The sequence below is a fragment of the Lagenorhynchus albirostris genome, chromosome 20, assembly GCF_949774975.1.
Source record: "Lagenorhynchus albirostris chromosome 20, mLagAlb1.1, whole genome shotgun sequence".
Taxonomy (NCBI): Eukaryota; Metazoa; Chordata; class Mammalia; order Artiodactyla; family Delphinidae; genus Lagenorhynchus; species Lagenorhynchus albirostris.
The window spans coordinates 58,199,451-58,226,557 of record NC_083114.1 but is presented as its reverse complement, the minus strand read 5'-3'; the positions used below and the strand labels follow the sequence as shown (position 1 = coordinate 58,226,557).

General features: G+C 47.6%; 1 protein-coding gene and 1 pseudogene across 4 annotated transcripts in view; both read right to left on the bottom strand.

Moving 5' to 3' along the window:
• The window catches only part of WIPI1 (WD repeat domain, phosphoinositide interacting 1), a 29,837-nt gene extending 15,563 nt beyond the window's left edge, over positions 1–14,274 (bottom strand). For 2 of the 4 annotated variants that reach the window (XM_060133857.1, XM_060133855.1), the window contains exons 1-4: positions 14,108–14,274; positions 9,657–9,739; positions 8,136–8,305; positions 4,610–4,706 (exon numbers count right to left, since the gene is read on the bottom strand). In XM_060133857.1, the coding sequence (XP_059989840.1) occupies positions 4,610–4,706; positions 8,136–8,305; positions 9,657–9,739; positions 14,108–14,187 (430 nt within the window). In that variant the 5' untranslated portion in view covers positions 14,188–14,274. The remainder of the gene's footprint in view (positions 1–4,609; positions 4,707–8,135; positions 8,306–9,656; positions 9,740–14,107) is intronic. The other 2 variants (XM_060133856.1, XM_060133858.1) reach the window with 2 other exon arrangements.
• Positions 14,275–23,566: 9,292 nt separating this feature from the next.
• On the bottom strand, positions 23,567–24,402 carry LOC132511950 (AMSH-like protease; annotated as a pseudogene).
• Positions 24,403–27,107: the final 2,705 nt, after the last annotated feature.

The following is a 27,107-nucleotide window of genomic DNA, read 5'->3' as shown; positions in this document are numbered from 1 at the left end:
ACCTTCTTTATCCACTCATCCATCGCTGGACACTTAGGTTGTTCCCATGTCTTGCCTGTTGTAAATATTGCTGCAATGAACATTGGGCTGCAGATATCTTTTTGAGTTAGTGTCTCCATTTTCTTTGGATAAATACCCAGAAGTGGGATTGCTTAATCATAGGTAGCTCAGTTTCTAGTGTTTTGAGGATCCTCCACACTGTTTTCCACAGTGGCGGCACCAATTTCCATTCCCACCAACAGTGCACGCAGGCTCCCTTTTCTCCACACCCTTGCCAACACTTGTCTCTTGTCTTTTTGATAATAGCCATTCTAATAGGTGTGAGGTGACCTTCAGAGTTGTATATTAAAATGTAAATATTTCCAGGAAGGAAGGAAGCTTAAACTTCTTCAGCTAACATGGAACTTCCTGTAACATCCAATGGAGAGTGAGTTGACACGAGAGTCTGACAAGAAGGGACCAAGGATGGTGGCGAGGGCAGGTACACCCTGCCACATAACCACGTACCTGACAGCTCTGCCTCTGGCTCGCACCTCGGCCAGCCCACCTGAATGTAGCCAAGGGGCCGCGCGTACCAACTTTTGCAACTTAATGACGGTCCCCAGAAATGCTGAACGTGACCTCCTTTAGCTTCCTGTGGTCCAATTCTCAGGCAAATCCACCCAGCTCTAAGAATGCACTTTATTTCTTGTGAAGCCCCCAAGGAAAGTAGGAAGACTTTGCTATAGGCTTAGATATTCCCGTTCTACTCGTCTTCTGTTTCTGTCACAAGTGTCCCCTGAAACCCTTTATAGGAAGGAAAATGAGCCTTTTCTTTTTTTAAATAAATAAATAAATTTATTTATTTATTTTTGGCTGCGTTGGGTCTTCGTTGCTGCATGCGGGCTTTCTATAGTTGCAGTGAGTGGGGGCTACTCTTCGTTGCGGTGCACGGGCTTCTCATTGCAGTGGCTTCTCTTGTTGCAGAGCACCGTCTCTAGGTGTGCAGGCTTCAGTAGTTGTGGCATGCCGGCTCTAGAGCACAGGCTCAGTAGCTGTGGCACACGGTCCTAGTTGCTCCGCGGCATGTGGGATCTTCCTGGACCAGGGCTCGAACCCGTGTCCTCTGCATTGGCAGGTGGATTCTTAACCACTGTGCTACCGGGGAAGTCCCAGCCTTTTCTTTGATATTATTTTATAATATAAAAGTGATAGTATAAAAAATTTGTAGAGGCCAGAAAATATAAAGAAACAGAAAAAAAAGCACGCAGAATTCTAAAACCCAGAGGCTTTTCACTGTGCTCAATATTTGAGAATATTTTCTTCTGGCCTTTTTCTTTTTTTAAAATATAAGGAGTTAGGTTTTGATGTGGATTTTGGACTTCAGACTGGACACACATTTTCATAAATCATGGTCAGCTATAATTCCACTGAAATGGTTTGGCTGTAATCCTTCTGCAGCTGGAGAAGAAAAACGCCTGATTTCCATTCAAGAACCAATGGCACCATCGGCTGGAATCAGAAGGAAGTCCTGTGATTCTAAATCATTCTTACCTTGGTATTTATAGTATTATGTGTCAAAATTAAAGCAAGTTAACAGTGATTTATAAAATGCAGTTCCCTCTGGGTTGATTAATGGAATATGCTTTCCAGTTTTTAAAAATAGAAAGGAGAGAAATCGTCTCTGTACTTACACATGCTCTATGCTACCATTTACCCCACCTGCATTACATTTTCAGAAAGCGCGCTCGCTGGGGAGTAAACGGCTACTCTGTCCCATTATACACATTGCTGCGTGGTGTAGACTGCTCCCCCAATGTTCCGTGAGAGCCTGTAAGACCGACAGCATCCCCAAGTTCTGCGGCTGGCGGATTTTTTAATGGAGATTTCCACCTTCAGCTGCTCAGGGTACAGACTGCTGTGCTAGCAGGAAATTAACTTCGAGCCCCGTCTGGCCAAACCCTTTAAAGGAAGCAGCCTGCAGTCTTTGACACAACAGGAATGGGCATGACACAAACAGACAGAAGGAAGGAAATTTACAGCCACGGCCGGTACTGAGCGTGAAGCAATGACAGGACTCTGTGTATATCACATATTCGTAGTTCACAAAGTCAAAAGACATTCAGAATTCGTGTGCCTGAGCCTGTCAGCCAAGAGGCCCCGTCTCCCTGTGACCCAGGAAGATGCATCACATCAAGGGCCAGAGTTTCCATCTTACAGTTTGTTGTTCACAAAATACGTGAGAGGGTGGGAACAAATGAAGGAGACTCCTGGCCTCTGAGGAGCTCATCTACGTGGTTTTGGACGTTCAGAGTCTGCTGGGGGTCCTTGAGCGAGGGGCGGGTCATGTCACTGCAGGGAAACCCTGACCTGTCCCGAGCCTGCCCTCCTGGCTGGAGATGGACATGATGCATGGAACCGGCCGGCAGGCGAGCCTGGCCGAGCCTCGTGTGCCCAGCAGATGGGACTTCGCTCTCACCCCCTCCCCGCCCTCGGGGAGTCCTCCCCATAAGAACTCTGTGGGGTAAAAAGGCTCATCCCCATTTTACTGAAGTAGGAAGAGCTCAGGGGAAGCTGAGAGGGTGATTATAAATGTCAGCATTTGAAGCTGTCTTGGCCTCTCTCTCCAAAGAACGTCAAAGCTGTAATAAGACACACGTTTTGGTCTTTCAACCCATCCCTGGTCTTTCAGAAGGAAAGGCTAAATCTCTCCCCCAGCCCACTGGTAATGCTTACCTGAGGACTCCTCTCATCATTTCTAAGTTGTCTTGAGATAAAATCATTCCCTTTGTGAGGCGCACACATCCTAACAGGAAGCACAGATGGCCCTACACCTGCAAACCTCCTTCCTCCCTGTTTAAAGTGCAAACCTGAGGCCACCCGTGCGTTTTCTGAGCGAAGACAAAGGGCTGCATTTGCTCAAAGAGCAGGAGGAACAGGTTTGGCCCTGAAGGCGGGTAGCACCATCCCCTGGGCTGAACGGCTGAGGTGTGGCCGCAGGAGTGAGGGGGCTGCCGGCTGCCCTGACCCGTGGGACGCCTGCTTGAAAGGCCGCTGACGGTGCCCGGCTCCCCGCCTTTCAAAGAAACGGAGAGTCACAGGCAGCTTGTGAACTTTCTGCCCACCTGGCATGTCCACTGCCCACCTGGGATGTCCCCTGCTCACCTGGCATGTCCCCTGCCCCCCTGAGATGTCCTCTGTCCAAAGCCGCCAGGGTCCAGCCCAGGCCCGCGGCTCCGGTGGGCTCTGCTCAGACCCCACTCACCTCCCTCGACCTGTCAGAAGAGCACATCTTCCTTTCAGCTGTCACCCCCTGGGTCCCAAACCTTCCAAAGACGCCAGGGCCCTTGTGCACCATGTCCCAAGGGTTTGGGGTTCCTGGCGCGTGGTCTGTACCTACTATGGTCCCGGGCACGTAGCATGTCTGCAATAAACACTTTTCCAGGTTAGTTCAACCTCTCATTCCTGAAAAACAGCACAAAACGAAACTAATCCCCCACCGCCGTCCCCGGCCATGGTTCCTTCACTTACCACCCTCCACTTGCAAAACAGGCTTTAAAGTCGTTCTCCCACAGAGCTTTCTAATGGCCTCAATGGCTGTGATCTTTTCAAATACAGTACCGTTTCGTCAGGGCTGAAATTTTGAAGCACTGAAGTCAACATCAAGGGCCATCTGTATAACTCAGATGGAGAGAAGGAAACGAGGCCAGAGGAGGAATTACTGCCCAGCAGGCCGTGAGCAGGTCGCCGCCACAGACGCCACCCCTGTGAGATGGGGGTTACTATTCCATTTTACAGGTGAGGAAACTGAGGCTCAAAGAGTCTAGGTGACTGAGGTCGGGCCACAGGGATATTGAAATTCGGTGAAAGTCAACGAATTAGAAAACCGCAGTGAACTGAAGCAATCATTTAACGACACTAAGCTGGAGTGCGATTTACAAATACTGCCCTGAATCATCAGACCCGCACACTGTTCTGGCTTGGTGGCTCCTGTCCCACCACACAACTTCCTTCTCGTTTACTTCTGCCGCCAGGGATTCACAGAATGGCATCGTCTGCCTTTTCAACCTGACCAATCCCAGCTGCTCCCATTCTTAAATCAGGAAAATGTATTAAACAGTGTTACATCTGAGAATTGAATACAGTCCAGCCTCCTAGCATATCACCCACGTAGAGAGAATTGTCTGCAACAAAAGAAAACACGTTTCTTTTCGGTTTGGATTGTCTGTCTCCCAGTCAGGTAGAACCCACTTCTGATTATGACGTCTGCTCTATACTGAACAACCAGCAAAGATAACTAGGGGTGAGCACCTTGCAACGTCAGATGCAGGACACCTCCTACGTGTCTGCCTAAATGCTTTGACACTGTTGCTGAGAATGGGTCCCAGGGGAAAGGAGTTTCTCCCAGGCTGCAGGGAAGGTCACACGGCCCTCCTGCAGGACACATGGCCTAATATAATCTGAATCTGCGGCCGTTAAGACAAAGCTTCAAGGCAAACACCACGAAGACTTATAAAGCAATGAAGGCCAAACGCTGCTTCGCGTTTTCAGTTTGGGTGGAAACGCAGCTGGTGCAAAAGGGGCACCCAGACACGAGATTCGGGGGCACCTGGCCCGGGCTGCGGCTCACCTGTCGGGTTTGGAGGAATATCCAGGATGGTCTTCAGAAGCTTCATGTCTTTAATGTTGTGAATGTAAATGGACTCCTCCAGGCAGACGAGCAGCCTCTGAAATCACACAGACCCATCAGCCTATCGGGGCTGATCCCTCGGAAAGGGGCCCGCCCACCCCGAGATCTCGCCTCTTTCCTGGGAATCCTAACTCTATTCTAAGCCGAAAGGGGGCGGGATTTTCACGATCAATTTGAAGCTTACGTTATGTGCGCGCAGCCGCGTATACATCACCGTCCACCTGGACAGAAGCACTAAATACAGGATCTTTGGAAATTCCATTTCGAAATTGAGATTTCCTTCTTGTTTTTGTTTTTGTACTTTTCCCCCTCCTCAGTCCAGGGAATCCTGGACACTTCCTGATCAGACTCCCGTTGCCAGTGAAGACACTTCCGGGTAAACTTCTCGGTTCCCCTTCCCATCAGACGCCGCCTCGGCCTCCTTCAGGCTGGTGCTTCGCAGACTCTGATGAGCACCTGGCATCCCGGGGCAAGGCCTGGGCTCTGCCTGGAGACCCTCGTTCAGGGGGGTTTCAACACGGACCCCAGACGTGAGGACCACTGCTCCCAGGCCAGACCCTTTCATCCCAGGGAACGACTCTTGGAAAGGAAGGAACCTAAAAATACCACTAAGAAGCGGTGGGCTCCCCTTCTGGGAAAAGCCTGCGATGCTGTTTTCCCAGCTCAGAATTTTTCGGGAGACTGTCACTTGAACCAAGCGGAAAGGTAACACCGAAACACTTTTCTCAGGTTTATTTAAGGCCCTGTGGCCGCAGCGCTGGGCGCAGAGGGCTGACAAAAAAGATGCTAACACGGCCTCCAAACTGATGGCACGTATCAGTGCTTCTCCGTAAAGTCAAGTCCCTGATTCACCGCACCGCTTTGCCTTTCGCCTGCACTTACTACGGTTTGGACTAGAGTGCTCTGTGCATGTTGATGTTTGTGGGTTCGGGTTCGCTCCTGTGTCCCCACCCCCAGCCCCGCGTGCGACCCCAGAATACGGGGTCTTCACCATGCCCCTTCCTGCAGGGGCAGCCTCCACTCCTAGCTTCTCTGGCCTCATCCGCATCTCTCCCCACCAGCTCTTAGAGCACCACCTGCTCTGCCGTCCATCGGCCGGATTTCAGGCCACCCCAGCCCGAGGGGAACACAGAGAGAACAGCGAGGGGCAAAGAGGAGGCACCTCGTCTGTGTTCCACGTGAGGGCTCGTTCCTGGGACGAGCGCAACCCTGGCAATGGCTCCCTTTACTAATCAGTCTGCGGTCTCAGCGGAACCCTGGGCTGGCCTCCAGCTCAGCTCATTCCCTGTCACCCTGGCTCTCATCTACTTGTCTAGATCCTAGAAGTAAAAACTCCTTTGTCAACTAGAAAATTCTTTACAGCGTCTGCCCTTGGAGGCTTCCATCCAATCAGTCTCCATCTGGGTAACGAGGGCCCCTCGGAACAGAGGGTCAAAGAACTGTGGACATTTACAAATCCAAACACATCTGGTTTACTGTCTTTATTCCACAGAATACCTTTCCTCTATTAGTAGAAGGGGATTAACAGCAACTAAAAATGAAACAGATCCCAATTACTGAATATTCTTCCTTTCTACAGATTCAGAGGATTAGGGGTTTTCTTTCTTCTTAATACCCCACACAAATCTTGGACTTTTTTCCTGTTTTTCAGAAAGGAACTGCACAGCCTGAGGACCTGATGAAATAGACAGAGCAGGCTCTATTCTCACATCCTCGGGGGGCGTGGGGGGGGGGTGGGGGGGGAGCGGCAGGACCCTGGCCTGGCAGGGAGGGCACACGAGCAGCCCCGTAAACCAAAAGTGAAGAGTCCCAGATCTGAATGTTTTTAAGAGAAGCAAACCCCGAAGACTTCCCAGACCTGTTTCAAATCATCTTCTTAGCAGAAGAAATGCTAAAGGAAGAGAGCCCTGGTCGGCCTGGGGTCCAGCTGGCTTGGCCGTGAACAGCGGAGAAGTTCTAGGTGCCGTGATGTTCTTTAGGAAACGCGGCCGGGGAACTTTGAAGTGAATATGGTGTTTTATTGAGGAGAGGGTGGCACCTGAAGGTTAACAGTCCCATTTGCTGATGAAAATATCAGAGAGCAAGCGAGGGACATTATACAAATAAATACCGTGGATACCATTTGAGGGTTCTGACCTTTACGGGACATTTGCCTGAACAGTCTTAATTTTTATACCCTGGCTATCAACGTATGCAAAGATAAAACGTCCTGCAAAGAAATTTAATGTGCAAACAAGACATTTCAGAGACAGCACCGGAGCCAAGAATTGTGCTTAAAAGGCTTCAAGTTGAAAACCCTCAAACTGCCTTTCCCTCTCTTGCCAAGAACCGGGCTTATCTTCTTTATCCCCTGCTACTCCTTGCTTCTAAAATACGCCGTATTCTATTTCTCAGGCCATTTTCTACCACCCTGCTTTATACAGACTTGAATGGATAGGCAGTCAACATAGTGGATCAACCCAAAGAAACAATCTCTTCCTTCTCATAAACTTAAGACAGCACTTTGTCTCATTTGTTTAAAAAAAAAGTAAGCACTTAATAGTTTAGGTACAAAGGAGAAAACGATGTCCTCGGTGAAGGCAAGGACCTCCAGCACCCTGGGAATATTTAATTGAATACACAGATCTGCTCGGTCATAGAAAGAACCAATTTATTTGTTTTTGTATTTAATAGGCAGCCGGGAAAGAGATATTCACTGAGCATTTTTCTACCGGGCACTGTCTTTTCTACCAGGCCTTACGGTAGCGAGTAAAATGGATACAGTCGCTGCCCTCATAGGATTTAAAATCTAGTAATTCAAGGGAAACTCGGCTAGTACCCCCAAATGCTTATTTAACAGGAACTTACAGTTTTCAAAAGAATGTATATTGCACGTTTGAGATAAGACTAACCCTTCCTCCAACAAAGAAAACACCACCAGAAACATCTTCAAGGGTTAGCCGGAAGAAAGAAAAGAAGCGGCCTGGGACTCGGTCCCAGCAAGAGGAGGGGCAGTTTCACCGACTGGCTTCAGCACTAACCCAGGAGTACCACCCTTTCTCTCCAGGAGCTTATTCTGACAGGCGTGACCACCAGCCGGCAAGGAATGCCACCATCTAGGGCCCAAAGCAGAAGGGCGTCCCTCTGGTTTAAGGTGCCCCTGCAGTGGCTCATGGGACAGATTCTGAGCCAGGGTTCCACCCAGCCTGGCTCCAGGGGGACAGCGTTCGCCTAGCCAGTGGCGGATGTTTGAGAAATCACGGCAGGCGGAAGGACCGGGGCCCGGGGGCGGTGCGGGCGGTCTCACCACCGAGACAAGTGTGCGGCGTAGACTCAAACCATGTCCCCATAATCCTCGGCCTGAGTTTTAAAACCCCCGACAGAGCTGGATGCTGGCGAGAGATGACCATCCTGAGGGATGCTCCTCTTTTCCTTGGTCCCCAGCGGCGGGAGCCTCGTGACCCGGAGGGACGCGCCAGCCCCTTACCTGCCGGTTCAGCCTGATGGACAAGACGTTGCTGGAGTAGCTGTAGCTGCAGATCTCCGTGCCCTTCTTGAAGTGGTAGACGTTCATCTGACGAGGCTTCGCGTGGCTCACCACCACCACCAGGCTGCTGGAGAAGAGGCGCTCCACGATGCAGACGTCGGGGATGTCATCTGCGGGCAGGGGGTGGGGAGGCGGCCGAGGGCACGCAGACGTCAGCCCGCCGGCCTCCTCGGGGTCCTCCCTCCCTTGCCGCCCGCTTGCAGAGATTCCCCGCCCCCTCCCTCGACAGTGAACTTTTACCCGTTTCCCAAGTTCCCAAGCCCTTTCCACGATGGACAGTCAGGCAGACCCCGGCGATCAAGCCGGGCTTTCCAGAGCATCCCCTGATGCCCTCTGCGGCTGGAATCACAGCCCCGCCCCCGGGGCCGCCGTCTTCTCTGCAGAACATATCTGGGAGGTTTGGATCAATCCACTCTTCCTCCACGGGAGGTTGCAAAGGGGTAACTACTCTGTCGGGAGGCTCTGCTTTCGGAATTCTTCTGGTCCCTGTTGCTAAAAGGTACAGGTGCCACCATGATGGGGGAGGGGAGGGGGCAGGAACAGTGAATTCTGTGCCCCCTGCCCGTCTCGCTGTGCTCCCTGACTCTCTCCGGAATCCCTTTCCTGTTGATAATACCCCGGACATCTGTGTTATGACCAGGGGAGTCCTTCTGTACCCAGGAAGAAGGTAGATCAGGAGGCCTCTTGAGCGCCTGTAGACAGGAGGCCTCCGTGTCTTTCTGGGAACATTCTTTTCACACGCCTGCCTTTCTTGGGCTCCAGCAAGTCCCATAGGGAACAACGCGGGACAGATACAGAGCAGAATCTTCACAAAAATGTTATAATAAAAATAACATCTTACAAGTGAACTGGGAGCCTAAGATATTATTTGCCAAGCCACTTTCTTCCCAGGAAACCCGAAGAGTGTGTTTTCGTCAATATGATGGTGGCATAAACAACAACCTTCCCTGAGACAATGAGAGAGGCACATTTCTAAGCTGGACTTGTTTTTAACATTCACTAGAAGTACTTCAATGTCTTTGATATGGATTCTGTGAATGGGAGACTACTGCTTTATTAAAACAAGGAAAATACTTCTATGACTGAATGAATGTTACCAATATTCTACAGTGCCAATAAAAGGGAAAAAAAAATCGTAAGTGAACTTTCAGTTTGACAATTATCAAAACTGATGACCGTGCATATGAGTATACGAAAAAGTGTCAACAATACAGTTTCAAAGGATTTCTTAATGTAAAAAGAGAATGTTACTTCAGCTATTGCCAAATCTTACTAGTGTTTCATGGTGGGGTTTTTTTTTTAAAGCAAGTGGAAACAATGATTTATATTTAAATCTGAAAAAACACTGACTCTGTAAGTTTGTGGGTTAATGGAGGGAAATGCAGAGAGTTGAGCAGCGCCCCAGCTTCGAGTCTAGAGGGAGGATTTGCTGCCCTGAGGTTCTCACACGCACACACTTACTGCTTCCGTGGACGGGGTCCAGCTGCTCCACGGAGCTCAAAGAAAACAGCTTATAACCAGATTTGGTTCCAATCGCGAGGGATCTGTGAAGGCAAGGACGGCCTGGGAATGACAACAGGTACTGGGTCCAACCACAGGTGTGTCTGAAGAGAGACACCCTCCGTCCCTCTAGCCTCAGATAAACATACAGCCTCAGGAGCCAAGACATTTGATCACTTTCTAGACGGAGAAGCAAGCATGCCTTGTCAGGTGGGCAGGTCCAGTCGAAAGGAAGTCAAAGACAGCTACATACAAACATGTGAAATGGCGAAGAGACCTGAAACTGAATGGGCTCTATCGTCAAATGAAGTGTCAGACCCACCAGAGACCATGCTTTCCCAGCTGGGCAGAAATGGGAAAAATGGCATGTTTGACAATATTCATCACAGTGCTACCAAGAGGTAACTTATTTTTTTTCTTTCCTTCCTTCCTCCCTCCCTCCCTCTCTCCCTTCCTTCCTTCCTTCTCTCCTTCCTTCACTTTCTTCCTTCCCTCCCTCACTCCTTCCTTCCTCCTTTCTTTCTTTCTTTCTTGCTTAAAAAAGACATACGTGATCTTAGAAGACACAGTGGGTCATTAGCAGGCAAAATTTAATAGATGCTTCCTTCCATCACTTTCCATGAAAGCATCTCAGATACTTTATACCAGTTGTTCTCATCCCTGCTGCACATTAAACTCACCTGGGAAGCTTTAAGAAAAATACTGATGACTGTCTACCCTGCTCCCCCAGCCCTGTGCTTTTTATTTAATTGGATTTCTTTCTTTTTTTGTTTTTTTCAGTTCAAGTACTTTCATGGGCAGCCATTCATGGGCAGCCATGGTTGAGAACTCTGCTTCACAAAGCCAGCACTGCACCCTACCAACAGAGCAAAATCGAAACCTTATCTGGGACAACGGGGGCTGAAAGAATTTTGTCTTCTTCTTCTTTTTTTTTTTTTTAATTTTTTGGCCGCGCAGTGCAGCCTGTGGGATCTTAGTTTCCTGATCAGGGATCAAACCCACGTCCTCTGCATCGGAAGTGCAGAGCTTTAACCACTGGACCGCCAGGGAAGTCCAGAATCTTGTCTTCTTAATTTTTCACTCTTCAACCGATAGATACAGAGTGTGCACCCGTGTTTCCTTGGCCCCAGGATGAAAGCAAACGAGTCAGTTTTGTGCGGCAGCTGAGAATTCCTATCCAGCTCTCTCCTGCTTTGCCCTCAACACCTCAGTGATGACCAAAATCTTACCCAGAGCACCCTCAGAATAAGCCATCAGACCCTGACCCCTGGGAAATGGGATGTCAGGGCCGAAATGGACCTTAAAATGGTCCTAGTAGACCTAACAATTAGTCCAACTCCCTCATTCAAAATAAACATATGAAAAGGTGAGCTTCGGCTCTTCACAGGGAGACATGACTAAAATAAGCAGTTTACTGCTACAAGCCTGGATGGCCAAGGCTCTTGTTTCACTAGCCTAAAAGAGAGAAGGTCATATGATTCTCCCTGGAATTTTGTTTTTTTTCTACCCTAACATTTGTTCTTCCCTGGAATGGCGGTTGACTTTTAATCAGCAAGGTGGCCGCCTCTGCTTCTTTACTCCCCCCCCCCCGCCCCCGCCCCCAACCGACCTGCTGAGCAGCTAACCTGGGGGATTAGACGTTTGCATCAGGCAACAGTGCGCTCAGAACTGGGGCTTGGCTTCTAATGACAACAAACTCGAAAGGCCAGCCAGCCGCATCTTAAAACTTCAAGATATACATACTCCATAGTGATCACTGTTTCTAAACCTTCTTCCCGTAAACTTTTTTCACATAAATATGTGTGCAGTTAGTTGCAAACCAAGGTTTCTAAAGCTTGCAAGTAAGGGAAAAAATGTTGTAATTAGAGTCTTATAATATTAACCAAAAGATCTGGCAACTTGAAATAACTTTCAAACATATGCCCTTCTCCACAAGAATTTTAAATATGGGAAATGGCAGTGTGATCACTGTTGTGTTTTAAATGGTGGATCAATGACCACAAAACACTCTGAATCAAGGAATTCAGACTAAAACCTTATTTCATTCATAAGGCCTTTCTGTAGGAAGAAAAAAAATTCTCATCACCTCTCATGAAAATGGGATTTGGGACAAATACATACCACGAACCAAGTGAAAAAAACACACCCAAACTGTCTGGCACAGGGCCAAGCATGAAGGATGAGTGAAGACTGCTAAAGGTTAGTTGTCTTCTAACTAACCTTCTCCAGAAAAACTGGACCCTAATTTTTTTTTTTTTTTTTACCGGTACGCGGGCTTCTCACTGTTGTGGCCTCTCCCGTTGCGGAGCACAGGCTCCGGACGAGCAGGCTCAGCGGCCATGGCTCACGGGCCCAGCCGCTCCGCGGCACGTGGGATCTTCCCGGACCGGGGCGTGAACCCGCGTCCCCTGTATCGGCAGGCGGACTCTCAACCACTGCGCCACCAGGGAAGCCTGGACCCTAAATTTGGCCTATACTTATAGAAAAAGACACGCTGACACTCCAAAATGTATTCGGCAAGGGGCTTGACTTATTTTAAAATCCAATGCCATACCCTCTAAGGCTCAAAGCAACTGCCTGTGACAAAAAACTTTTATTTATAGGTGCGACAGAGCTGCCCAGCAGAGCCAGGAAGACAGAACTGACAGTAGGGACTAAGGACATTATCTTCCCAAGCACCCTACGGTTTTGAAAATAACATTCTTATCCAACCGCTATAGAAAGCTGGGACTTACCTAGAGTAAAAATTAACATCCCTTTAAAAAAATGTAATAACAATGCTACAAAGCAGAATTGAGAACATTTCCTACTAAGAAGCAAACTAGCCCTAGTTCCCCTCGTTAACCTGCTCTCAACTGGGAAGGCAAACACCCAGGCATTTCAAAAGCCATCCTCTCTTGCAAAATGTTTCTTACAAAACATCAGAAGCGAATCTAGACCATCATTTTTGTAAACTCTGGCTGTCAACCCATGAGAAAATAATTTAGTAAGTCACGAATGGCTTTAAAAAAAAAAGAAACACAAAATACCAGAGGGTATTGCACACATTAAGAGCATGTTGTGAATTGCTTTTCAGTGATATGATACGTGTGTGTGTGTGTGTGTGTGTGTATACACACACATCTATATCTGGATATTGGGTAATGTTGTAACATGTATTTCTTATTGTGGGCTGTGGTCAAGGGAAGCTTGAAAGTCCCGCTTCTAACCCAGTTGTCCAGCTACTGGATTACACGATTACACATACAGCTTTTTCGAACAAAGGTATATCGTTTGGCAGAGGGTGTTTTTAAACAGAAACACAAAGGGAATGGAAGCCAGGGTTGCTTATGGTACACGATGGCCTTAATTACACCACTGAATGTTCAATATTAGCATAGCCCAGGCACAGACGGCCAACACACACCTGAAGCCGACTCCAAACAAGGAGCACGACAGAGACTGGTACAGCAGGAAATGGGGAACTGGGAAGAGGTCATCACTGCCTAATGCTCTGGGTGCACATTCCAAAGAGATTATTCCATATGGTGCCCAGAGCTGGTGTCTAACAATCCCATGAGAAGAGGTAAGGGAGCAGCAGTTTGCTTCTAAGGGACACCCTCCAGCTGTCTGAAACGCAGTTCAGCAGCTCCCGGCTCTCTGGCCAAAGTCCCAATGGGAACATCAAGGTGAAACGTTAAAAATCCAGTCAAAAGGCAACAGAGTGGAGTTCACGCTTCTCCCGGAAGGCAGCCTGGGCGGGGAAAGGGCTCCTGGACTCCCAGGAGGAGGCTCGGCCTCTCCAGTGGGCTACGGGAAGACACAGTGAGAGCAATGGAGAGGCTCCTGACGCCCAGATCCGGCGGGCGAGGTGCCCTGCGCCGGGGCTGGGACCGGGGCTGGCCTGGCCGCAGGGATAGGCTGCCTCTGAGTCATTGGCCCTGCCCAGATGCCACGTTGAGATGCTCAAGGACAAATGGGAAAGTTTTTCCTGTACTCCCATCTTCCTGGGCCTCAACTACCTCGCCTCGGGTCCGCTTGCAACTTCCCCGTCCTCTCCCATCTCCTTTGCTTTGGCCTCTGCCCCTCCTTCCCCAGACCCCCACTTTGGTCACTACCCCGCCCCCCCGTCCCCCCACGTTCCTTGGCCTCCTTCAGCCCCAATCCCCCGGCTAACTCCCTCCTTCTCCCCCCGGCCGGGCCCTCCTGGCTCTCGGCCGGCAGCGGGCGACGGGGGTGCTCAGCCCCCTCCTGGAGGCCGGGGAGGCCGACGGGGCGGCCCGGAGACCCTCACCGGTCCGGGCAGCACCGGCCGTCCGCCGAGGCCTCTGGGGACGTAGGCCCGCGCCTCCTGCACAAGTTGCCAACTGGACGACACCCCCGATCGCGACTTTTCACCCCCACCTCCCGGCAGGGCAGGCGCCTCGGCTTACGTGCAGTCCTGGTTGAAAGAGAAGCAGCTGAGCGCCTCCTCGACCCCGCCCGAGGGGCCATCCGCGGCCCCGGCCTCCATCGGGGGCTCGACCCGCAGCTCCGAGCGAGCGACAGCCACCTCAGCAGCCCGCTGGCGCCGACCCTGCGGGCCGGGTTGCCCGCCCCCTCAGCCCCCGGCCCCGCCCCCGGCCCCGCCCGGGCCCCGCCCGGGCCCCGCGTCGCCCCGCCCCGCCCCCTCCTGCGGGTCCCGCGGACCCAGCCGTCGACAGGGTGGGGTCCCCACTGCCGGCCTCCATTGGTCGTGAGCCCACGCCCCGGCTCACCCTTGGCCAATTGGCGACGGCTGTGGGCGGTACCGCCCCGCTGGCGACCCGCCCCCAACTCCGAGACACGGCTTGCCATTGGGAGAAGGCGCGTGACGGGAAGGCTGCAGGCCACGTGGCGGTGTTTTCACTGCCAGGGCGGCCGGGCAGAGCGGGAGGAGGGAGGGGCCAGGCAGCTGGGCCCGGCCTGCGGGCTCCGGTCCGGCGTCTGCGTCGCGGCCGCGGCAAAGCAGACCGGCGGGCGCGCTCGTTCCGACCCCACCCAGCCCCGTGTCCTGGGTAACACTCCGTCTACTAAACTTACAGTTTAGTAGAGAGCGTTGGACGCCAAAGCCCCACCCTCTCGTAGAGTCTTCAAGCTGCTTAGAAGACTGTTTCTAACAGGAGGATGCTGAGGCCAGATAGGTAGGACGTCGTCTTATCTATTGTCCGTTGAGAACTCTTACCACAGGTCAAGCACCGTGTTAACAATGTGTATTATCTCGTTGAATTCTTACAAAACTTTGGGAGGAAAGCGTAATTATGCCCAATTTAAAGAAGCTGTAACTGAAGCACAGAACTGCTAGACAATTCTGCCTGAAGTAACACAATAAATGGTAAAATGTGGTTTTGTCTGATTTCAAAACCCGTGCACCAACGACTCGGCTAGACAGTTTTTGGCAAAACCTATCTGATCTGTAGCTGAAAAAATGAAATAAAATGGGTATAGGATGTTGTATTTTATGAAAAGGATGAAGTCTTGAAGACAGCACAGTAAAAACCTCATGTAATTCGAGGTGAATCCAAACGGTCTCTCTTCCCAAGATGAATACATGTTGCCATGTAGAATTATCAACACAACTAATGAATCAGTAGCTCTGCTAGTTTTGGATGTATATAATTACTGACAAATTTTTAATTCCTGCTTTTCAAATTTTGAGACGAAATGATATTTTATTGTTGTTGTACCACTGCATTTCAGACTGGTATAATTCAAATTTTCTATTTTGTGACAAAACTGTATATATGTATATAGGAAACTTGGACCTACAGTGGGTGAGTGAAGAGAACTGTTTCTCTTAAGCTTTTCTGGTTGACTTCTGGTTTGGGTTTTCTGAAATGCAAATATAACAGTTTCTTTTTTCAGTGCTATTATTCTTCCTCTCAACTGATGTAAAAATAGTTCAGCTAACACATCTACAGATGTTGATTGCTCTTTAGTTGATTGTGAGGTGTTGTAAAAATCATCGTAAGGGAAGGAGCCGCCGCCTGGATGCTTTAACTGTGTTATCCTTGTAACGTCTCAGCTCAGAGGTGCTTTCCCTCTCCCCTCCCAGCTCAGGCAAATGCTGCAGTCCTTTTTGTTCTATTTAGAAAGCAAAAAGTCTGACATTCTAGGTGTTAGGTTGTTGGGAGAATTACATAATGTGCGCAATAGGTTTTTAAAGTGGAAGCTGTTATTACCAAGAATTTGGACTTTATGGGGTAGAGATGGGAGCTGGTGTTAGTTTTTGAGCAGGAGAGTTTCGTGATAAAAGTAGTGTTTTAGGCAGATAAACTCGGCCAGGGTGTGTAGAGCAGATTAGAAGGGAGAAAAGCCTAGACTAATGTGAAATTTTAGGAGCAAAAAGCATGTGAGAAACTAGGCTATAGGTTGGCAGCAAGGTCGGAAAGGTTAGGACAAACCCAAGAGAGATTCTTTTTTCTTGAAATGTATTTGACATATAACTTGGTGTCAATTTAAGGTGTACAACGTGTTGATTTCATACATTTATGTGTTGTGACATGACTGCCATTGTAGCGATAATTAGCACCTCATCACGTCATGTGAAGAGATGTTTTGAAGGGCGCTGTCCACTAGAAGGATAATGTGAGCCACAAATGTGATTAAAAATTTTCAAGACGTGTCATTTAAGATTTTCTAGGCCCCATGTTAAAAAGGGTAAAGAGAAATGGGCAAGTTAATTTTAATAATATTTAACTATTTAAATACTATTTAACATAACCCAGTATGTCAAAAATATCCTTTTAGTCGGTAATCCACGTAAAATTATTCATCAGCCAGTTTGGATTATCATTATTTTTTAGCATAAATATTTAAAATCCCGTGTGTCTTTTTCACTTATGGTATATCTCAGTTCGAGCTAGCCACATTTTAGGTGCTCACGTGGTTGGTAGCTATCTTATTGCCCAGTGGACTTCTGAGAGCATAAGCCTCAGGGCACGGCGGCTGATGGGGAAGGAGGGGCGGCAGGGAAGAAGACCGGAAGACTTAAAGCCGATTCCGTGGTCAGAAGGTGCATTGTGCTGCTTTCAGAAACCAGATGTCTGGCAGCTATTTAGGAAGCTGCATTTAGTTTCAGACACATTGAGGTGATAGAACTGAATGCTCATTGGAGTTAAGGTTCAGACCTAGAGATGTAGATCTGGAGGAAAACCGGTCACCTTCCCAGCCCCACTTTTTCCTATGAATGATCTCCCTTGTATATTTCCTGCTGGGTCAATGGTTCACATCCCCCAAGGACCCATGTGGAAATGACATCCCAGGGCTGCCTCGTCTGGTTTTATTTTTCCCAAGACAATACAGAAATCTGTATTTTATGTAAATGTGTATTTATAGAAATATTTATTTCATAGAAGCCTATATTTTTACGTACACATGTTAAACGCTGACAACTAATTCTTCTTTTTAAAAAAACACTATGTGAGCCAAACTAAATACATCAGCTGGCTGGATGTGGTTTGTGGAGGGCCAGTTTATGACTTCTGTTAGAGGCAGAAGGAGCCACTTTGAGAGGTTCCACCCTCAAAAAAAAAAAAAATCCCAGAAATCTGTTTGGATAAAAGGCCAAGGAAAAGGTTATAAATAAATTCAGAGGTGCTGAATTCATTTAATGCCAGGCTGGTTTTTCTTTTTTTAAGTCCTAGCTCGTGTCTAGGTTCTATAGGAGTGGAAACTCCTGATTTGAATATCAGGCTTATGGCATCTTAATCCTTCCACATTTTTGGAACAGAGATTTCAAGGCTGAATATCAGAAGCAAAGGAATATTGGGGGAGGGGCAGAGAACACACAGTTTACTGAAATGGGAACAGGATTTTGACTCTTTCTCTTTTTCCCAATTGGAATTCCTCCGTGTCCATCTTTTCCCAGGCAAAATGTCCGTTCTTTCTAGGGAGACAGTAAGTCAGCAAAATCTTGGGAGAATCAAGCCAGGGTCTAGGAATCAAACATCCTTTGTAAGATAAAATTGCAGGCCACAATTCAGCTAATGGGAAGACTTCCTATTTGTGTAACAATCAGGTTGTAATTTAAAGATGCTGACCAGGGCATACACAGGGCATACACAGGGGAAGTTGGAAATGAGAAATCCTGTCTGATGCAAGCTTCCGGTCACTCAATATGCTTGCCTGTGACACCCAACCATCTATAATTAGAGTAACTACTAGGTGAGTGAATACTGCTCCTGGCTGCTGCTGCTTTTTATGAAATCCATTCTATTTTTATAAAATCAAGTCACAGGAAATCATCTCCTTTCTCTTCTTGTTGATGGGTTTCAACACTCTGAGTGTGAGCTGAGGAAGAGTAGAACCACAACGGAGGAGGGTGTATGGTGGTCCTTGCAGGACAGAGGGGAGGGGGAGAGGCAATAGAAAATAGGTAAGCCTTTGGGGCTGCAGAGAGGGAACGGCAACGGGTTATGATGTGAAGGGAGCTCAAGAAGTTAGCCCCACAGTTCTAAGTAGGAGAGGAGGGAACGGGCTGTAGGGTGATTTCTGGGAAAGGAGATGGTCCCATGGGATTGGCAATCAGGAAGTCCCCAGCCAAGGGCCTGGCTGAGCAAAGGCACAACTGGGCTTTCTTGTTACTCACCGTGGGCACCGTCTGTGTGGGAGAGCACGGCTGCAGTGAGTGAACAGCCCCTGGGATGTGCCTTTGTTCCCCAAATGGAACCGTTATTTCTGGGTTTTTTGCTTGAAAAAAGGGAGGGCAGGGAGCAAAAACTAACAACCTTTCTAATATTCCTTGACTTACGTATTTCCTCTCAAGGGTAAGAAACAATGATATTTCACTGAAGAACTGGTGTCTTTGTCTTCACCCCCTCCCCGATCTGTCATATTTTGGCTTCCAGAATAATCTTCCTAAAACACCAAAGCAAATCATAAGTTCTCCATAGATAGTTGCTGGTCAACTGACATTTACAAAGACAGTAGTTTTCTATGCCTGCATTTGCAGACATACCTTGAGCAAATGGTCTATTATTCAACACAATGTGGGGAGGTTCAACCATTGAGTTTCTGTTCCCTGGGACGTCTGAAGACCAGCTGAGATTACAGACATGGGTTCATCAGATCAGCCAATCCCCTGGCTTAAGTGTTAGAGTATCTGGAAATGGAAAACAAAGCTTTATGGAAAACTTGGCTTGAAGCCTCATACAGCTTCATTTAATGCTCACTACCTCTGTTCTGTCCAGGACATTTTATCCCCATCATGCAGCCGCGTAAACCCATCTTGAGAGACGTTGGATAAGTTTCTCAGGGTCCCAGGAGATGCTGTCTTCACTCAGTTCCCTCCACTAGATTCTCGGGTCACCATTTCATGCTGCCTCTTGCATTTCTGTAGCTCAAGGTTGGAAACAGAGCTGGAATCTGAAGCTCTACCTCATTGGCTAGAGAGGCAGGGCAGAGAGGAAAAGGATTGTGCCAAGAAGGCCATTGGTCAAGCTCAAAGGGGAGGCATGGAGTCCTGCAACTTTTCAAAAAGGTCCAAAGCTTTGCTTAACGTTTGCCAGGGTACTCCAAGTAGAGTTGGCCCTCTGTATCAGTGGATTCCGCACGCATGAATTCAACCAAACTTTGATCGAAAATATCCCCCCAAATTTAAATAAATAAGGAAATAAATTCCGGTTCCAAAAGGCAAAATTAGAATTTGCCACGTCAGTAACTATTTACACAGCACTTACATTGTATTAGGTATTGTAAGCAAGGTAGAGATGATTTGAAGTATTTAGGAGCGTGTGCCTAGGTTATGTGCAAATACTATGCCGTTTTACGTAAGGGATTTGATTTTGATATGGGGCAGGGGTCCTGGAACCAATCCCTGTGGGTACCCAGGGTCGACTGCACTAAAAACATCTTTTGCTCTCAAGCAAAATGTTAACCTGTGGGTGGGAGTGGCTAGTTGATAAATGATGCTGTAGGACTCTGGGTTTCTTCCTGGTCTAGAGAGACGGCCTAGGGAGTGGTAACCATTCCCTGGAATACTTGTCTCTAGGAAAAAGGTGATTTGCGAGGTCTTAGGACGGCAGGGCGACGGCTAGAATCCAACGATGCGTGGTGAACAGCGCCATCTAGCGGTCCACAGTATTCGGTTCCAGGCTGGTGGGTGGATTTTGAAGGAAAGACTGACTTCAGGGGAAAGATCTGGGGATTTGATTCTAAAGCTTTGGAAGAAGAGTCCCCGAGGCTCCCCATGTGTTCTTCCAAAGCCTCTTTACTGTCTGTACACCGAAAACACAGAGGCCTCACTCCCCACTTCCTGTGCTGGAGGAGACGTTTGGAAGGCGTTTGCATATTCACTCATTTGAAAAATGTTTATCAGGTGCCTATTATGTGCTTGCCACGGTTCCAGGCCCTGGGGATGCACCACGGGACAAAATCCTTAAAAATCCCGCCCAGGGCTTCCCTGGTGGTGCAGTGGTTGACAGTCCGCCCGCCGATGCAGGGGACGCGGGTTCGTGCCCCTGTCTGGGAAGATCCCACATGCCGCAGAGCGGCTGGGCCCGTGAGCCACTGAGCCTGCGGGTCCGGAGCCTGTGCTCCGCAACGGGAGAGGCCACAACAGTGAGAGGCCCACGTACCGCAAAAAAAAAAAAAAAAAAAAAAATCCTGCCCAAAGATCTAAATAGACATCTCTCCAAAGAAGACATACAGATGGCCAACAAGCACATGCAAATGTGCTCCACATCACTAATTATCAGAGAAATGCAAATCAAAACTACAATGAGGTATCACCTCACACCAGTCAGAATGGCCATCTACAAATAATAAATGCTGGAGCGGGTGTGGAGAAAAGGGAACCCTCCCACACTGCTGGTGGGACTGTAAAGTGGTAGAGACGCTAAGGAGAACAGTATGGAGGGTCCTTAAGAAACTAAAAATAGAACTACCATATGATCCAGCAATCCCACTCGTGGGCATATATCCTGAAAAACTATAATTTGAAAGGTTACATGCACCCCAATGTTCATTGCAACACTATTTACAATAGCCAAGACATGGAAGCAACCTAAATGTCCATCAACAGAGGAATGGATAAAGGTGTGGTACATATGTATTGATACAATGGAATATTACTCAGCCATTAAAAAAGGATGAAATAATGCCATTTGCAGCAACATGGATGGACCTAGAGATGATCACACTAAATGAAGTAAGCCAGACAGAGAAAGACAAATATCATATGACATCACTTATATGTGGAATCTAAAAAAAATGATACAAATGAACTTATTTACAAACCAGAAACAGACTCACAGACTTTGATAACAAACTTATGGTCACCAAAGGGGAAAGGTGGGCGGGAGGAATAAATCAGGAGTTTGGGATTAACATACATACACACTACTAGATATAAAATAGACAACAAGGACCTACTGTACAGCACAGGGAACTCTACTCAATATTCTGTGATAAGTTATATGGGAAGAGAATCTGAAAAAGAATGGATATATGTATATGTGTAACTGAATCACTTTGCTGCACACCTGAAACTAACACAACATTGTAAATCAACTCTACTCCAATATAAAATAAAAATTAAATTTAAAAAAATAATAAAATTTTAAAGATTTTTTTTAAAAATTAAAAAAGTTCAGCCCACATAGGCAGAAAGACCACAAAGAAAAAAATAAAGTGGAGAATACCTGAGATGGCATGAGTGCTGAGAAGAAAAATAAAGCAGTGAAAGGGCGTCTGGAAGAGTTGAGGAGGGGGTTGATTTCACGGAGAGAAAGCAGGGAAGGCCTCCCTGGAAGATTCCCTTTGAACAAAGGCCTGAAGGAGAGGTGGGAACAGTTTCCGCAGGCCCGTGGGGAAAAGCATTCTGGGCAGAGGGAAGGGAAGTGCTCACAAAACACGGTGGAGGCCAGGGTGGTTGGAACAGAGAGAGGAGGGGGCAGAATCCGTAGGCAAAGAGGTCAGAGTGGAAGTGCTCGGGGTGTGGGAGAAGTGCGGAAAAACCACTGGACGTTCAGACGTACATTTGAACAGAATCACGCAGCTGTGTTGAAACAAATGGCCGGTATCTTGGGAGACTTGCAAGTCACCTTAGTGTGTTCAAAGCTCCCGAAAGGCCAGTATTGTGTTTATTTACCATTGTTTCACAGGCTTATTTAGATCTCTCGTTTTCCAGGAACACTCACTAACTTGTGGGGCTTGAGAAAGTAAAATCAGCCCCAACAAGCCGGCCCAGATGTTCCCGGTAGTCATAAACACGTCCAGTGCGAGGCCACAGGCAGCTGCAAAGTGCCTGTGAGTGGCTCCTGTGTTCTTATCACTGCCTTCCCCAGAGGTGCTTTGTTCTTCTCACCCCCGGGACAGAGATTTTGGAGATACCCAATGGTTAGAGCACGCCGCTTCAGGACCACCTCCAGCCCTGACCTGACTCCTGTTTCCCCTGCGCTTCCCACCTTAGAATCACTCAGCGCAAACCCAGGTCCTACAGAAGCCCCTTCCCACACAGCCTCTTACTGAGACACCCCATCTGGTGTACACCTGCCCTTGCTGCAGTAAGTGAATAAAACCAACACTGCCTGGGCGAACCTGGAGGTCTTTACCTCGAACGGTTAGCAGACCCCAGTGTTTTGTAGAGTAAAGTTGGAGAAAAGCTGGACAAAACGATGACTTCCTACAGTGAAGTTCCTCGAATCTGAAGCTGAAGCATCGCATCCCACCTGAAATGTCCTGTGGACTCGTTGGAAAACAGTGCGCGGTCAATGAAAGGGTTGAGGACTGTCAACTAGTTTAAAATTTTGTCAAATACTTCAGAAATAGTGAGTGGGTATTCTTTTCATTAGTTGTCTCTTGTCTGTCCGGTCCCTCCTGCTGCTGACATTTTTGGCTGAATATTTGTGCTACAGAGCCTCTTGGCTTGACTGGGGGCTTCATACCCACCCCTCCTACCCGGGGCTTTTTTCAGACAACACTCGGATGTCCAGAGAAAGAGCAGAGTGGTTCTAGGCAAACACGTCCACGTCCACACCTGAGTCACAGGGAGAGTGTACGCAAAGGTGATTCGCAAAATCGGGCTTGCACCTTGGAAAGCTCATTGCAGAAGTCGAGGATGGAGCAGAGGCAGAGATCAGGCTGGAGGCTGGTCCATCAATCCCAGCTTGAGGTGATGAGACCTGAACTCAGGTGACAGCTCGGGGTGGGCGGGGGGGTAGAAGTTTCAGGACTCAGTGGCCTGTTAGACCAGATGCTGGTGTCCATTGTGACAGCACCAAAGTTTCGTTGTTCTTTTCCCATACTTTTTCTGCTTTTAGTAAAATGGTCATTTATGTTTTCTCTGATCTTAGGTTAATGGGGTGAACTACATTGATTAATTTTTTTTAATTGAGGTGAAAGTCACATTCGGTTAACCCTTTTGTTTGTTTGCAGCACAATTTATTATCTGGTCATAGTATTTGGGTATATTACTAGACATAGATTTAACACCGTTGTGACTTCTCTTGAGACAGAACAACCCCAAAAGAAAAGTTCAAAATGTGCAAGAGCGATAAATACCAAACTTTCTGATCTACAAATGTGTACATGTAAAATGCCAGCCATTTCTGGAATCATCCAGCGACCACATGTTCACGGCTAGGTGTCTGGGGTTGGCAGTGCTGATTGTTGGAACATGTCACATGCGTTGGCCCCAATTATTTTTATGTCATTTACCAAACATGTTTGCAGGGACGGGACAGCCTGGGGTCCCCGGGGGGTGAAAGCCCTTCGTTTTACAAGCAGGAACCCCAAGCCGCTGGCTGCTCTGGTGAGCCTGAAGTCGTCACTGTCTATGCTTTGGTGACAATCAAATGTCAACAGCCTCTGGCCACCAGGGCGGGACAAGACTGCAGTTTGGGTCGAATGTGTCTGGATCCATCCTGTTGACCCTAAACGTGGAATAATTCTTCCGTTTTCTCCATGTCGCAATCCTCTGGTCCCGCAGACTGCTCCGGCATGACCACATGGATAGCAGTAAATTCATCTTGTGTCCGTTTCCACAGGTTTCCATTCCTCTTGCTGCATTAGATCTGCCAGCTGCAGCGTGTGTGGCCAAGATCTCGTGATAAAACTGCACATCACAGCCCTGAGTGTGCAGCACTCAGTTAAGCAGCTGCTCTAAGGCCCTGTTTGGGGGAGGAGACTGAGTAGTGTAATTGATCGCATCACTTCTGTTGGGCTGATCTGCAGATACATTCAGCAAGGGGTGGTTCTGGTGTGGGCGAAAGCAGGACAAAGCAGTCCCATGAATCTGCTCTCAGAGAGCGGGGTCGGGGGAGTGGGGGGCTGGGGGGTGCGGTTCCTGGCTCCCCTTGTAACCTCGGGCTACTTCTTGCTTCTTGAGTTGATCTTCAGAAACCACAAACTGCTCCCATTCGAGCTTCTGCGGGCGCATCTGAGCAGTTTGCTTCCTCTCTGTCTCCGTCAATCTCAGAGGTGTCAGTGTTTTGGAAAATTTCAGCTCTTTCTATTTGTTTTGCTTTGCAAATATTCTTGATGTTCCATGTTATATTTCTTTAAAAGGTCCCTTTTCAATTCATCTGTCCTTGGGAATGCAATCTCCTTCAGTTTCTTCATAATATCCTGCTTCTCAGGTACTCCACAGTTGCTGGTAATCTTAATACCTGGGAAGCCTTCCTACAAACAAGATAATAAATTGATTATAAAGAACAAAGGCATTTGCCAAGTTTCCTTCCTTCAAATACACAAATGCCATCCTCTCCATCTCTATTCCAGATATCAAGTAGTGCCCCCTCCCAACAGACGTGGAAAACAAACTTAACGTTACCAAAGGGGAAGGAAGGGAGGGGATGAATTAGGAGATTGGGATTGACGTGTACACACTACTATATATAAAACAGGTAACTAATAAGGACCTACTGTGGAGCACAGGGAACTATACTCAACATTTTGTAATAACCTATAATGGAAAAGAATCTGAAACAGGATAGATATATATATGTATGTATGTATTACTGAATCACTTTGCTGTACACCTGAAACTAATACAATATTGTAAATCAACTATACTCCAATAAAAAAAAATAATTACCAAAAAAAAGTAGTGGCCTGGAGTGATATTTTCTTTGATGGTAACATTACAACCAAGGTTGCTCAGAACATGGACTCACTCTTCTGGGCTGAGGGAAACATCTTATTGTGAGGCATAGATAGCAGCTACTTCTTCCCCAGAATTCACAGAAAATTTCTGATCCATGTTGTCCTGTCTAAAAAATGAAGGTGTTCACTGTTTCTTCTCAATTATGTCATCATATTACTTCAATCTAATCAGAGATATAGTGGGCCATAAGAGCTAGATAACCCATTTATTAGAAAAGGATGTAACTCAGGAACAGGCAGATGGAAGAGATGCTTCAGGCAAGGGATGTGGGAAGGGGCTCAGAGCTCCCCTACCCCTTTCCACACGCTACGCTCCCAGCACCTCAACGTGTTCACCAACCTGGAAGCTCCAAAATTAACCTTTTTAAAGTGAACATTTCAGTGGCATTTAGTACATTCACATTACTGTGCAACATCCCTTGTATCCAGTTCTGGAACATTCCACTGCTCCAAAAGAGAACTCTGGACCCATTAAGCAGTTACTTCCTATCCTCCCTGCCCCCATCTCCTGGCCATTGCCAGCCTGTTTTCTGTTTCTATGGAATTACCAATTCTGAATATTTCACATAAATGGGGGTCCTACCACATGTGACCTTCTGTGTCTGACCCCTTTCACTGAGCATAATACTTTCAAGGTTCATCCATGTTGGAGCATGTACAGTATTTCATTTATTTTAATGGCTGAATGATATTCCATGGAATGTATGTACCATAATTTGTTCATCCATTCATCAGCTGATGGACACTTGAGTTGTTTCCACCTCTTGGCTCTTGTGAATAGTGCTACTCTGAATATGTGTGTACATGTAATTATTTGAGTACCTGTTTTGAATTCTCTTGGGTATAGACCTAGGAGTGGAGTTGCTGGGTTATGTGATAATTCTATGTTTAAAATTTTGAGGAACTGCCAAACTATTTTCCACAGATGTGGAACCATTTGACAGTCCATAGCAATGTACGAGGGCTCCAATTTCTCCACGTCCTTGCCAACACTTGTTATTCTCCATTTTTTTTTATTACTGTAGCAGGCCCCGTGGATGTGAAAAACACTGAAGTTTTGTGCCATGTCTGCACAATTGCAAACACCTGGGACGTCCAAGTAGTGCTGGATCCCCCAGCTGAGCCAAAGCTGCGCTATGTTCTCAAGTTTCCCACATCTATTCTGGGTCACACTCTGGGCAACAAAGCTTTGGGTCACATAGAAAGTCGTTCAGCCTCAACACATAAATTCAAATGTGAATCCACGGGGCCAAGTCAAGGGACCAATATCTGAAGCAGATCCTGCGCTGCCGCCTCTGGCCTGTTCTTTCCATTCTGATCTTTTATTCTCCAGGTAAATCCTCTTGATGCACCACTGATTCTCCAGATATGCTGGGATGCACTACTCAGATAAGCTGGGGTATGGTTGCACCCCGGCTTTTGTTCAGCCCAGGGATCTCTGCTCTGTAGGTTTCTTGTTAGGGTGGAAAGTAGTGCCAATCACAGCTGATACAGGAGGACAAATTGCTTTGGGAACCAGAGCCTTTGGTTCCCTTGACTGTAAAGATGCTGCGTGACATCAAAGAAGGAACGTCTTAGAGGTAGCTACTACCTGTATCCCAGGCATAGGGTAGAAATATGGGATGGAGAGAGAGAGAGAGAGGGAGAACCAGATCATTGGTGAAGGGGTAGTGGCTGAAGCCATGAGATCAGGTAACGTGTAATGGAACATGTGTCAGTTGGTGAAGAACTGGAATGAAATGTCCTGGTGTGATGTTTGGAGTATTCCTTTAATTTTAGTTACACTATCAGGAGGGAGGCTGGCTTGCGTGCTGAGCTGGTCAGGGCAGCTCTAAGTCACACATTGCTGATGAGTGAGAACCTCTGTTATAAATGGAAATGTGAACTGTCAAGCGCTCCTAGGCTGAAACTACGTGCTGCACAGGATCGCCTATTTTCCTTATTGATTGCAAATAGACGCAGGGAATAAAAAGCTGGTGTGTTTTCCAAAAACACGACTGAGAGTTTTTTTTTAAAACTGAAGTGGGTGTGATTTAGATGTTTCATGATTTCTCTGACACCAGAAACATCCTTTGGTGGGGTTCTAATTTCTTATGGAAGTTTGGTTCCAGAAGCTATTTAAAAGCCTAAAGGAAAGACATCAAGTGGATAAGATGTATCTTAAAATATTGAAAGTGGCAACTTCCTAGGTCCTCAGTTCTTCCCTTTCTGGTCTCTCCCCAGGGATCTGCTCCCACACTTGGCGGTTTAAGTCAGCCTCTATCTACAGTTGACCGTGGTCTGACCTCACTCTCTGGAATGCTCTGCCTG